General features: G+C 41.8%; 1 protein-coding gene across 5 annotated transcripts in view; it reads left to right on the top strand.

Annotated features, from left to right (window-relative positions):
• The window catches only part of LOC117821356 (neuron navigator 1-like), a 126,935-nt gene that overhangs the window by 90,964 nt on the left and 21,957 nt on the right, over window positions 1-14,014 (top strand). For all 5 annotated transcript variants that reach the window (XM_034695561.1, XM_034695563.1, XM_034695562.1 and 2 more), the window contains 2 exons: window positions 7,977-8,115; window positions 11,458-11,761. In XM_034695561.1, the coding sequence (XP_034551452.1) occupies window positions 7,977-8,115; window positions 11,458-11,761 (443 nt within the window). The remainder of the gene's footprint in view (window positions 1-7,976; window positions 8,116-11,457; window positions 11,762-14,014) is intronic.

Below are 14,014 nucleotides of genomic sequence, written 5' to 3'. Positions count from 1 at the left end.
CTCTCTCTCTCTCTATCTATCTATCTATGTATCTATCTTGAAGTTTGACAAACATATCGGGTGTGTTTGGTCCTCAGAAGACATTTGTAAACCTTGTTTGATTTTAAGTCTAGCCGTGGTTACATCTGTGTTTGCTCGCTCACGGCCTTCTTTTTCCCTGCTGGTGTGTTGCTGCATTTCTTGGCTCATACCTTCACCTGTTGATCAGTGGTATAGTGGGACTCAATTGTCTTTTTGCAGCAGGTAAACAAAACAGGGATCCACTCTTTAAAAAAAAGGTCTGAAGATCACCTGACCTCTAATTTTGATGCAAAGTGATACTTCATTAGATCATCAGATTCCTAATGGTGTTTTGGCCCTTCTTGCTATTGATCTGTATCAGGCTTTGCATAAGTGCACTGGCGTTCTCTCTAATGTGTATAGACAATCGATCAGATAATTACTTGATTGTTCCTTTAATCCTCTCTGTGATGAGAGTAGTGTGTTTGTCTCCTTCCGCAGTCCAACCCATCATCTGGGAAAGTCAAAAATGACTTCACTGATATAAAGTTGAGTTGTACAAAAACACAAGCTTAAGCATCACAGCCCTCCAAATCCCTAACATGCAGTTTAAACAAATGTTTATTTAGATGGAGCGGCTTATCGACCAATGCTGTTAAGTCTGCCCCCAGCCACTGGCAAGACTCCAACTCCCAGAAAGCACTGCATCCTCAAACCACAAGTAAAGCTGCTTTGTCTCTGTGGTGGCTTTTTCTGTCTTTTCTGGATCTGCTGTTACTTTCTCGCTTTCTCCCTCCTATCCTTCAACCTCAGACAGGTCAGAGAGAGAAGAGGAGAAAGAGGAGAGAAGGAAACAGGGTGCAGCAGAGCTCTCATTACGAGCTGCAAAGAAAGACTATTCATGCTGGGATCACAGCAATTAGCTCTGTGGTCTGAATGGCAGAGGACAGAAGCCTGTTAATAAAAGCAGACTATTTAGCTCAGTAGCAACTACTGAACTCCTCTCTGATAGTTGGTGAGGCTTGGAGTTTGCGTGGGTGTGCTGGTCCTCTCCACAGACTAAGAAGAACAAAGAAATCATGTCACTGTGGGGAGAGGATGCTGTTTATATTGACCACCATGACCTTGAATATTCTGAAGAAGAGAAAGGGAATATTCAAATCATGTGAAATATTCTCCATGCGCAATGCATTCTAAGATGACTAAGATTGTTCTCGAGTCATTTTGGCATTTCTTATCAGGGAGGCAGCTATTCTTTTATAAGAGAAGACGGATGAGGAAACTACTCTTATGCAGCTGGCTTGGGATCACAGAGTACAGTGATTCTCCACACAGTGGGAGGCTGCATTTTGCAAATTGTGGGCATAAAAAAAAGTCCTTCCTAGGTGGAGGTGAAGAATGAGCTTAATCAGGGGCATCTCAAATTAATTGACAGTTATTGCGCACCAAATGGAATAAGCATTGATATTCATTTTGCTTATGAAATTACAGTCACAAGGCGCCATTTTTCAATGTCATCATCCTTTCCCTCCAGCTGCGTTCTTAAGCTTGAGATCAAATCTAAAAGGTGCAAAAGGGCGATGAAATTTAACACAGGACACACAGACACTATATGGCAATTGTGACTTTTCCTTCTTAGATTTGAAAGTGACATAAAAGTGGCCATAGGAAAAGGGTGCTTTAGCTTATGTGTTGAAAGGGGTGATAAAAATGAATGGGTTGCTAATATTATCCTTCCGTCTCTGCAGCTGCTGCTTAAGAATGAAAAAGACGAGGCGGAGCGAGGAGAGATTAGAGCATGAGATTTAATGACGCTGCCGTTAAGGAAAGTAGGGATTGAGCAGAGCGATGTAGAGGAGGAGAGTTGATGGAAGATTTGAAGAAAAAATGGAGATACCATCCTGCAGAGGGAGTGCATCATGTCATGAGAGGATGAAGAGGAGTTTCTGTGTTCTAAACAGCACTTCCCCTCCTACTACAGCTCTAAGCTTTACTGACTTTTTTTCTTGCACTACTTTCTTCTCTCCCACACGTCACATCACCCTCTACTCTCGAGTGTCCTCGTGTCTCATCGCCCTCTTTTCAAACTCAGACTTCCTTTTATCTCACTCTGAGGAGTTGATGGAGGACTAAAGGAGGATGACATGACAGTGCATGTGGTGCAGAGCGTATCTTTGCAGACACTGATTGGGGATATCAGCTTTTGGCTTGGAAGTAAGAAAATTCCTTTACAGCCAAAAACTGTTGGACTCACTTAGAAAGTATTACATTTGCATGAAGCCTAAAACGTAGGACTGATCATTGCAAAGATTTTTTGGAGCTTAAGTAAAGCTATTCTACTCACAGACCTCTGAAGTGCAGGTTATTTAAGTCTGATTTAACATAATTACTTGCCTAACTTTCTGCACTGACATTCTAACTCTGCCACATACATGACCTCTTGTACTGATTTAAGACGTCTCATGTTCCTTACAATGCACACTTCTTAAAAGCTCAATTACTATCTGAGTCAGTGGTGCTACTTCTGGTTTCACCCAGGTAGTCTTACAGTCAAAAATCTCTCCTCTGCCGGGAAGTTTAAGATCTTTATGGAAAGAGCTCCCTTTAGAAGCAAAAATAAGATTATTTAGAAGGGAAATATTAACTTGTTAAGTCAAACTCACTTAGAAACAGAAAAACAAGTGATCAAGGAATAAGATGACAACAACATGAATAAAAAACATAGAATTATCTGAAATGAATCTACATACACTACACACACCCTTCCATTTTTAATACAGAGGACATTTTAAGATTCACCTGCCCAGTGTCTGTGACGTTTGACCCCCCGACCTCATCTCCCTCCTCCGTGGGTTCCTGTTTTCACATCTGTCAGCTGAGTGACACCAAATCCAGCACAGAGGGTGTTTGTTCTGCTTTCTATCAGATCTGAATTATTCATCAGAGGGAGCATTATCATCCGCAAAAGCGACGGCGGTGAACACCCAGACGTCTCTGAAGTGAATAACAAGAAGTGAAGAGACGGGGTATTTCTTCTGAACGGTGCTGATATGAACTCAAAGCTGTGTGTCCCAGAAGGAGGTTTACCAGCCCAGCAAGGAGTGTGTTCATAAAGGATGAACGGAACAGGCAGAAGTATCAGTCCCAAATAAATTGCCTCCAGATGAGTTCATTGTTAATTAGTTATTTTGTGAAAAAACTTAATCTGAAATGAAAATGTACAAATTATAAAAATGCATCTTAAATATTTTAAATCCTTTTACAGCGCTCTATCTGTAAATATTTTTTGTGCGCGTGTGTTTTGGTGATAGAAAATGTTAGTCTGCTTGCTGAATGTGTCTGGCTCAATCTTAAATTTGCCCCTAATCCCACTCTGGCATACAGACGAGGCAGCCACTTCAGACATGAAATCTCGTCTGCTCTTCTTTCTTTTTTTATGTGTCTGTATATCCACAGGCGAGACAGGGAGGGCTTCCCCTTCAACCCCTCTCCCCTCTGATCCTCGCCACCAAGTCCCTCAGGGTGCAGTGTGACCCACACAGGCACCCATCCGGAAGGCCCACACCACTTTCTCTCCTTCCATCCTCCCCTCTGACAGTATACACGACCTCATTAAGCAAGCACCGCCCTCTTGACTTGTTGGGCAATATGCTATGATATCGGTATGACCTATTGACCGCAATATGAGAAACCAACCCCCTAACTTCCTGAACGTGACCTACTTAATGTACACAGGCACATGTGGATATACACCAACGTACCCAAACACACCTCTGAGATGTGCCCACACTCCCCCCTCCCCCTCCCTCATTCCTAGAAGTCATTGGGCCTGATGAAATGTGATCCAATTATGTCTCTAAGGATCTGTGTGACTTTATGTAGTCAGAATGTATCTCATATCTTGTATCACTGGAAAATAATTAACCACACACACACACTACAGTAAGGGTTTCAAAATCTTCTAGCTCTGAGTAACTCATGAAGATTTTTTCCCACGCATCTCCTCAAATCCTTAGGGTGTCTTTATGCCAAGAAGCTTCTCATCTTTCTCATCTTCCCTGTTGTGTAGGTCCCCGCTCTCTGGCAGTGTTTGTGTGTCGCCTTTTCTCGTTTCTCATTCCCTCTTTTTCACCAAAATACTTCCATACGTAAGATTTCAAAGCCGCCGGAGCGTCTAGAATTTCGAAATCATCTGTTTCTCGCCACCAGTATCTACCATTAAGGTGGCAGGAAGCAGAGCGCAAAGGATGATGGGCACACATGGGATAATGGTCTCTGTAGTACCACTTCCCACCGCTCTGCTGCTCCAATGCAGCCGAAACGAAAACTTTACTTTTTTTTCTCCTAGAAGATCTATCATTTCACAGCGTCACAGGTCGATGATGTCACCTAGACACTGTGGTTCTGAAGATACTGTGAATTGACGATATTGTTACATCCCTACAAGAGACCTATGATGTAGTGTATAGTAATTTGTAATTTATTTATCATAGGATAGCCCCTTGAGATGCAACATCTCGTTTTCAAGGGGGTCCCAACAAAACACAATGCAAATTAATTCACACAAAACAGTAAATCACAACAAACACAAATACACAAACACAGACAGCTCTCCCTCACCCGTACTCACTCCTGGACCCACCCAGCACACTGCCATTAAACAAAACCTTGAAAATAGACCGCATCAACAAAAGAAAAAAGCACATCGTCAAAAACAGGAACAGCTCGTTTTAAATGATAAAACAAATTTGATGTAAAGCAGTGGATGGAGGTGATGGATTTAAGAGAAGGGGATAGATTATTCCCATTGGATGGGGCTTTGTATTTGAATGACCTGCGACCAATTTCTTTATGGATTCTGGGAACATTGAAGAAGGGATGTTGCATATGTCTGAGGGAATATGAAGATGAATAGTGAATCAGGAACTCTTTTAGATAGGGCGGACAGTTAATATGAATACATTTAAAAATGAACTGAAGCCAGTGAAATGGTCTTCTTGTTTTAGGCTGAAGCCAATTAAGTGCTTAAAACATGAGGCAATGGTGTGTTCGGTATGGACAACGTCAAACAAAGCGCAAAAATAATTAAAAACAGTGTTGAGAGGCTGAAGGTGAGTGTCTGATGTGCACTGATAGACAACATCAGCATAGTCCAAGATGGGTAATATTATTTGAGATATAATTATTTTCCTTACTTTAAATGAAAAACTGTTAACTGAGCAATACATGGTGCCTAGACAGCCATAAACTCTTTAAGTTATACAATCGATATGTGGCTTAAACTAGTAGTGAGTGCAAGAGCTTGCTACAGTTTCAAGACAATATGAAAGACAATGTCTGTATTAGGCAACATTTTTACAAGTCTATTAAGGCATGACAAGGTAACCCCTGTTCAATCACCTCCTACCTCTTTGTGTCAGAACTTTTAGAACACTTAGAAGGAGAATGTATAAGCAGATGTGTGCCAAGCGAACAGCCTTCATAGTCCTGGCTCAGTCTCCCCTCCAGCATGCACTTGTGGGCGATTGCAGCAGTGTATATGTACTTCAGTGCTATTTTTGTGTGTGTGGGTTGAGATATCGTCGACAGTGCTCCAGATTTCAGTTTGCCAAGAGTTTGCAGCTCATGAAGTGTGAAAGTTAGTTATATGGAGCAGGCAGCATTAATTGAGGTCAATGAATTTTTAATCAAAAGACAAACTGGAAGACATGAAGACGAGTAAACCAGGCGCTGATGTAACTGAGCCGATGAAGCTTTGATGTTTCATACTGGGTTTAACCTCAGAGAGGTATCCAGATTCATGTCTGATTATTTTGGTCATATTTTCTTCTGGTGGTGATGTGTGATAGTTTTACTATCTTTGTAGGAAAACAAGACATGGGGATGTTTGCTTCCATTGGAGCTTCAAATCAGGGTGGCAGAAAAGGACTTTATCCAACCATTTTAACACATTTGTGAAATAAAGATTAAAGCAGAGCTCTAACAATGTGTCTGAATTCCAGACACTTCAACAGCTGCAGCTCACTGATAGTCTTTCATTGGATGTGGATAAGATGTCGAAAGGCTGATGAAATGACTTTACTGATATTGGTTCTAATTATAGGAGTATGAGTACATATTGATGTCATCATCTCAAAGACTTCTTATTTTGAAAGCGTGATGTTCCCATTGTGACTTTTGCTTTTATTTTCAGCTAAATGTTGCTTAACACCATCAATAAGTAGACTACTAATGATTACTGGTAAAACTCTTTGGTTAAGCTGACTTTAATACTTTTTAATCTGTTGTAAACAAATATAACTTTAGATAACTCTCTTCCCTTTATGCTTACCTTTAAAATTTACAGTTTTTTGGGGCACTAGTGGCCTAGCGGTCTAAGCGCCCCACATACAGAGGCTATAGTCCTCGTCGCAGGGGTCGCCAGTTCGATTCCCGGCTGGTTGACCATTTCCTGCATGTCTTCTCCCGCTCTCTACTCCCCACATTTCCTGTCTCTCTTCAGCTGTCCTATGAAATAAAGGCAAAAAGGCGAAAAAATATATATCTTAAAAAATATATATTTTTTGTACTGTTTTCTACTTTTATTATACTATTTAAACCATCCTTGTATTACCTACCTTGATAACTTGAACCCGTTATCAAGTAGTTTAAGAAATCAGTCAATTAATTAATCAATCAATTAATCAATCAATCAATCAATCAACCAATCAATCAATCAACCAATCAATCAGTATATATATATATATATATATATATATATATATATATATATATATATATATATATATATAGCACCAAATCACAACAAATGTTATCCCAAGATGCTTTACAAACAGAGCAGGTCTAGACCGTACTCTGTGCTATATTATTAACAAAGACCCAACATCAAGACAGTATACAAAGTAGTCCCATCTTACTGACAAGACTCTGTCTTATCTCACCTTAATCCACCATGAGCAGAGCACTTTTCAGAATTTAGCAAGTTACAGTCAGTAACAGGCAGAAACCTCCAGCAGAACCAGAATCATGTTAGACAGCCATCTGCCTGAACTGTGTTGGGGTTGGAAAAAGGGGTAGCGGGAGATGAAGAGAGAGAGATGAGGTGGTGAGACCAAGCGGGAAAAATATGAGTCCAATGCAGAAGTGCTAAAAACTGCAGTTCATCAAGGATCCGCTTAAAGCTTGCTCCGGAAGTACCGGAAACCACATAGACACCAATTTAAAAAAGCCGATCTTTACAGCAGAAATAAACATGCTTACAGCCTGGTACAAAAGACGAGCGTAGTCTGGATAGCTCATTTCTTGATCAGCACACACTGTATGGGGGGTGAATTTTTTTTCTTACGCGGCAATTTCTAAGATATTGAGATTACAAGTCTTCCAATGAGAGGCACAGCTGACTTGATTGGCAGGCAGGAACACTGTAGCTGTTGGCTAGGAGGCTCAAAGACCGCCTCTTTAAGTCACAATCACTCGACAGCAACAATATGGCTGCCGCTGATGATTGGCCTCAAAACAGCTCTTCAGAAACAGATGGGTGACGTCACGGATACTACGTCCATATTTTATACAGTCTATGGTTGAGACAGATAGTAGTAGGTGTAGTAGCTGGAGTCTGTATTTCAGTATTTAACTTTTTGCTATTACTTTCAGCTGACTGTTAATACTAATATTGAAGTGTTATAACTTTCTTAGCTTTATGTTCTAATTACTGCTCCATTACTTTAACTAATACCATCTTTAATCATAGCTATCGTTAATTAAAGTATCAAATTAAACTTGATTCATTATTCACCTACTTTGTGAGGTGAGTCTGCTCCCTTCAGCTGTGATGATTCCATCTGACTCCATACATGGACACATGGGTTTTTAAGATCGAACACTAATAAGGGTATTTTAATCCTGATTGTGAATCACTGGCTTTACTTTGTGAATATAAATCTGACCTTTTAGTCCTTTTTGTCATTGTCTTCTAGCTGGGACGAGAGCAGCTCCATCAGCAGCGGTTTGAGCGACGGTTCGGACAACCTCAGCTCCGAAGAGTTCAACACCAGTCCGACTCTCAACTCCCTGCCGACCACTCCCATCAGCTCCCGCAGAAACTCAGCCATGGTGGTAAGTAACACACATAAACATCCCCAAATACACACACACACAAAAGGCTGTCTGACACATGGATTAGCAGCATATGTTGGTTACAGTAGTATTGATGAAGCCGTTAATCCAATGAGATATTGATGAGGTGCTGAATTGTGTGCAGAGGACACACACATTCACACTGGAGTACACAGAACAGACACAAGGAATCACAGACAAAGCCTCATTAAGTATTCCAAGCACATCCATATTATTTATCACATCTGCAGCGATCAATGTCGAAGGCTGCAGTGTTCACCAAGGCTTCCTATTGGTCAATTATGGGAGTTGCAGAGCTAAGTTCTTGGGTGTAATTGTCTGGGAAAAAAGAAAGGAAGTGACCCACTAGTGACATATTTATTGATTTACAATAATCCATAACATCAAGTAGAGATGTTTCATTATTCCACCAAAGGGTTTGGGACTTCATCATTCCAGCTCTAGTGTATATTTCTATCTGGACTCTGACCACCTGATTGAGCCGCTCTCAGGCCTGCTGTAGTTCAGTGGTGTAATTAGCCCGACTGACCGGAGTTTAAGACAACATCTCTGACAGATTTGGTTTCTGATTGAAGTCCATTGATACATCCATGCTTTGGTCTTTAAATCTGCTTTGATGCTTTAATTTTCCTGTCTTGTGGGATAGGAGGATTTCAGACTTGTGACCTCTGTGCTTTTTGAAAATCCCTTCTGCAGCTCTGCTTGAGGTTCTTTCAGATCCATCTGTAGCTGAGCGGCTTCCAGACACTGCGTGTGCGTGCGTGCGTGCGTGTGTGTGTGTTTGTGTGTGTGTGTGTGTGTGTGTGTGTGTGTGTGTGTGTGTGTGTGTACGTGTACGTGTACGTGTGTGTGTGTGTGTGTGTGTGTGTGTGTGTGTGTGTGTGTGTGTTTTTTCTGTGAGTGTTTGATGTAGGTCACACCTCCGCAATGTGGTTAATGTGACTGATGTAGAGGGATTTTAGAGAGGAGAGACAACATGAGCGGGAATCAGCGTAACCATAGCAACCGTAGCGCAGGGATGCTGAGAGCGTTGGTCTTTGTCTGCTCACGTATACTGAAGGGAAGGTCTCGAACATGGCCATCTACACACACACACACGCACACACATAGACACACATACACACACACACAGACACACACACACATATACACACACACACACATACACACAGAAACACATACACACACAGGGCCATCTGCAGTCCTGCATCCAGGCCAGCGAGCCGTAAGAACCGGGGCACCTCCCCTCTACGCCTTGTTTCAGGAGTCATAGCAACCATTACCCCCCCCCATGGCATCATTTCCATGGCAACTCACTATCACATCATCATGTACCCCACTGTCTCGCCGTCTCGTAGACATGGCTCCCTTTTTGCTACCTTTCTCAGCTGATGTGTCTCCTTTTCTTTGTGTCCTGAGGCCTTTTTCTTTGTCTGCGTCCTCCAACGTTTCCTTTTTTCGCTCCTGTTGATTTTTAATTTCCTCAAAGGCAACTCTGACTTAACATCCTCTCCTCCTCCTCCTCCTCCTCTCCCTCATCTCCCACCTATTATTATATAACATACTTAAGAAGGATGTGAGGGTGGAAGGTAGGTGGGTAAAGACAGGGGGCACAAAGGAGACATGGCAGAGAGTGTTAAAGCTGAAAGTGTTGCATGTAGGAGGACCAACACTAAATTTAACTCTTTGTGTTAGTATCTGTGTGTGTGTGTGTGTGTGTGTGTGTGTGTGTGTGTGTGTGTGTGTGTGTGTGTGTGTGTGTGTGTGTGTGTGTGTGTGTGGATGTGGATGTGGATATGGATGGGTGTGTGTGTGTGTTGTCTATCTGTCTGTTGTTATCCATCTTTTGTCACATCTGTCTGAACAGATGTGAATCACTCCTGTTTCAATAATCAGAGAACGTGTGTGAGGAAATGACAATGTTTTATCAACAAGGTCTGTTCAGACAGGACACACACACACACACACACACAAAAACACACGCACCTCCACTCATGCATGACTCCTCCTCATGTGATGTGAACCTGCCCATGGGGTCTATTGGTTTTAATAAAAAAGGAATTCAGCATATGAGTCTTCATGAGAACATCTTAGTGCTGCAATGTCCTGAACTGACACACACACACACACACACACACACACACACACACACACACACACACACACACCTCTGAATGCTTTGTGTAACTGTTACAGGGGGGTTGAGTAATCTGCCTCTGAAAACAAGTGATATCCTCCTCAGACTCCAGTTAACACACACTTAGCTATACTGGCGTTGTGTGTGTTGTGTGTTTTCAGAACACACTCAAAAGACTCAACAGTGACCTCACAGTTTAACACTTGACGTCCCCTCTGGTTAGATTATGTCTGCACTGTATCGTCTGTTTTCTCTGTGTAGGTCAGTTTGTGGGAGTTTCTGTGTGTCTCATCCAATATCTTATATCAGTGCGCTGTCTGTGTGGAAGTTTATATATATATATATATATGTGTGTGTGTGTTGAGCAGCATCTTCCCCTGCTGTCTCCTTTGAAGTGTTCAAACAGAGCATTTGAGCAGATTCAGACTGAGGTGAGACGTCAGCGATGACTGAGTTAGACATGTTTTTCTGCACAGAGAGCACCGAGAGTCTGAAGCTTCCTCGAGGTCCACTCACCTCATCAAGTCGCTTTTTTTTTTTTTTCAAACTCTAAACCAGCTGAGTGTAAACGATCCAATAAGTTGTTCCGTTGAATCATTCATCCCAGTGTCCGAACTTAACCCTGTAGTGTCGTGAGGAGATGAATCACAGTCATGCAAAGTGAAACTAGAGTTTGAAGCAGTAAAAATTGATGGTAATGTGGTGGTGTAAACTTTTACATCAATTATCTGCGCCCCTACATCGAAGAGGTTTTCTTGTTTGAATAAGGAACCAAGATATCTACTTGTAGTTTTTTAAACTATCCAAACACAAGATCCTCTAACAACCTTTTTTCTGAACCTCCAACCATATAAGGTGGTCTTCTGCAGTGGATCGATGCTCAGTTGTCACAGAAATAGATCTGACAAATGAGCAGTAAAGCTGTCAGGATTTACACTTCCACAAATCTGGGTGAAGACTTACATAATAAATGAACCTATCACTTAGATCTCAGCAGAATAGGTTGTGTTTGAATTGTTCAATTGTACTGATTTAGGTATTAAATGATATTAGGTCTTTTTATATAAGATAAGGATCCTGTGGTCTCTTATTTATTGTTTGACTTGTTTTATTTAACACTGATCCCTAGCCAGTCAATACCTACTCAGTGTTTCTAAGTGTGTCTTTGTTTTTTGTTTTTCTAGATGCGCACAGATGCAGAGAAGAGATCTCTAGTGGAGAGCGGTCTGTCCTGGGACACCGACGACGCCAAACCCAGCCGCAAGAGCCAAGGCAGTGGCATCTACGACACAGGAAGTCTCAAGTCCGAGTCGGCCAATAAATGGAAAAAGACTCGTACGCATGGGGAGGGGCTGGAAGGAGGGAAGGGGGAGCTGAAGAAACCACAGACCCTGGGTCAGGGGCATGTGTTGAAGAAAGGAAGACTCCCACCTGTGGGAGTCACATCCCCGATCACACACACAACTCAGAGTGGGCTGAAAGTGGCAGGTGAGTGAGGTACCACACACACACATGCACACACAGACGTGTAATATATATATATATAGCTATGCTTGAAACAGTTTCATAACCTGAGCACACTGACACATTTCTTTGGCTGTCTTTTTAATATTCCCCTCCTCTTGGCAGTCTCACACCCACACAGTCACAGACACACTCTCTGTCTTCATCCCACACATTCACCCACAGCTGCAGCCCACCCTCCGGGCTTTTAGAAAGTGGTGCCATGTATCAAACGCCCATCAACACCCACTCCCTTCCTGCCAGCCAACCACACACACACACACACAGATGCACACATAGTACACACAGGCACTGACTAAAACTGTCTTTCTATCCTTCCTATTGGTCCGGCCTTTCCTATCCGAGCTTTATTTCTGTGCCGGACAGAGAGAATTTATAGCACTTAAATAAAGGCCTTGTACCCAGAAACAACTGGACTACAGACAGTGTGTGTGTTCGTAATAGTGTGTGTACCTAACCGTGTGTGTATGTGAGACTGCAGACACGTCACACATTGTGGCAGCCAAACGGAGTGTCACCCCTCACACTTCACACGTAAACACACTCTTACTCGCACACAAAGCACACAATGGTGGGGATTGTGCAGCTGCCTTTTAGGCACACCATCTGTGTGCCGTTTATGTAAGCACACACACACACACTTACATATAGTCAACCAAAACAACAGGATATTAGATAATGTGATGTGTGCCAGTCTAGATAGGTAGTGTCTGTGTACACAGTTGTCTCTCAGTGGGACTTTTCTTTGTTTGTGCTGCCAGCTGTAGAAATGAGAGATATGTCAGGAAAGGATGCTGGATCAGTCTGTGATCTGTGCGCAACGCTCTCTGTTGTTGTTATTGATGTGCACAGTATGAAACCGTGATCAAGGCCACTCACTGAGTTTAACTCTCAAACTGATCACATGATGGAGTCATGGGAAGGTTGCTATAACTCATCAGTGCAGCAGAGCTCCTAAATATTCAAACAGGGGGAGAACATTATCAGACAGATGATGTGCGTCTTTGTTGCTCATCGTCAGGATCAGTTTATAATAATAATAATAATAATAATAATAATAATAATAATAATAATAATAATAATACATTTTATTTAAAAGCACCTTTCCTAACACTCAAGGCTACTTTACAGAAGGATTAAAACACAATAAAATAAAATAAAATAAAATACAATAACACGATAAAATAAATAAAACAACAAGCAAAGTAACACCAAGTTAAAAATGAAGCAGTGGAAATTAAACAGAGAATGCGGACTGACACAGATGGGTTTTGAGTTTTGATTTGAAGAGGGGTAGAGAGTCAATATTTCTGATGTCGGGTGGGAGTGAGTTCCAAAGCTCTGCTCCCCATGGTGCTGAGACGGGCAGGGGGCACAGAGAGGTGGAGGGAGGAGGAAGACCTGAGGGAGCGAGAGCACGGACAGAAACAGGGGGGCGAGGTTGTGAATGGCCTTGAATGTGTACAGGAGGATTTTGAATGAGATTCTGAATTTGACCGGGAGCCAGTGAAGCTGCTGCAGGACGGGGTTGATGTGGTGAAAGGAGGGAGTTCTAGTGATGATACGGGCAACAGAGTTATCCCCGAGGTTTGGCAGGATTGTGTTTATGTGTGTGTCTCATTTTTGGATGCCTATGTGTCTGCATGTTTGTGGCATTGTAGGAGACACATCTAGTGTGAGATCTTTGAGGAGAGCGGGACAGATGCGCACTTCTATTATTTATTTATTTATATTGTAAAGTATAACCTGTGCATATTAAACATTTCATACACTTCAATCTTTAGGTTTTTATTGTAAAATGGCTGTTAGTGATGTGTCGTTTCAGGTTTGATGTTATGGTTTGTCGAAGAAAGAAAAAAAATCACTGCACAGAAAAGATTTGAAACATTTGTACACATTGCCTCAGACTCTTTTACCTCTTTACCTTACTTCAGAAAGTTAAGCCTAAGGGTTAAATTTTTCCAGTTTGTTAAACCTTTGTTCAGTGTGTGTTTATTGAAATGTTGCAGGACTCCTTGACCAGATATTTCCTGATTTGTTTTAAATGTTCAAGCTCTTAACAAAACCTGGGTTTCCTTAACATACTGATTTAATGCACACCAGTATGCATTAACTTTACAGTCAAATATGAAACTGATTTAATCAGAATAAGCTTGTTTTTGTCCATTTCTCAGGCAAACAGAGAGCAAACCTGCAGAATGAATATGTTGTTTGGAG

Source organism: Notolabrus celidotus, chromosome 11 (genome assembly GCF_009762535.1).
Source record: "Notolabrus celidotus isolate fNotCel1 chromosome 11, fNotCel1.pri, whole genome shotgun sequence".
NCBI lineage: Eukaryota > Metazoa > Chordata > Actinopteri > Labriformes > Labridae > Notolabrus > Notolabrus celidotus.
The sequence above is the reverse complement of the archived record's forward strand: the minus strand, read 5'-3'. Positions and strand labels throughout refer to the sequence as shown.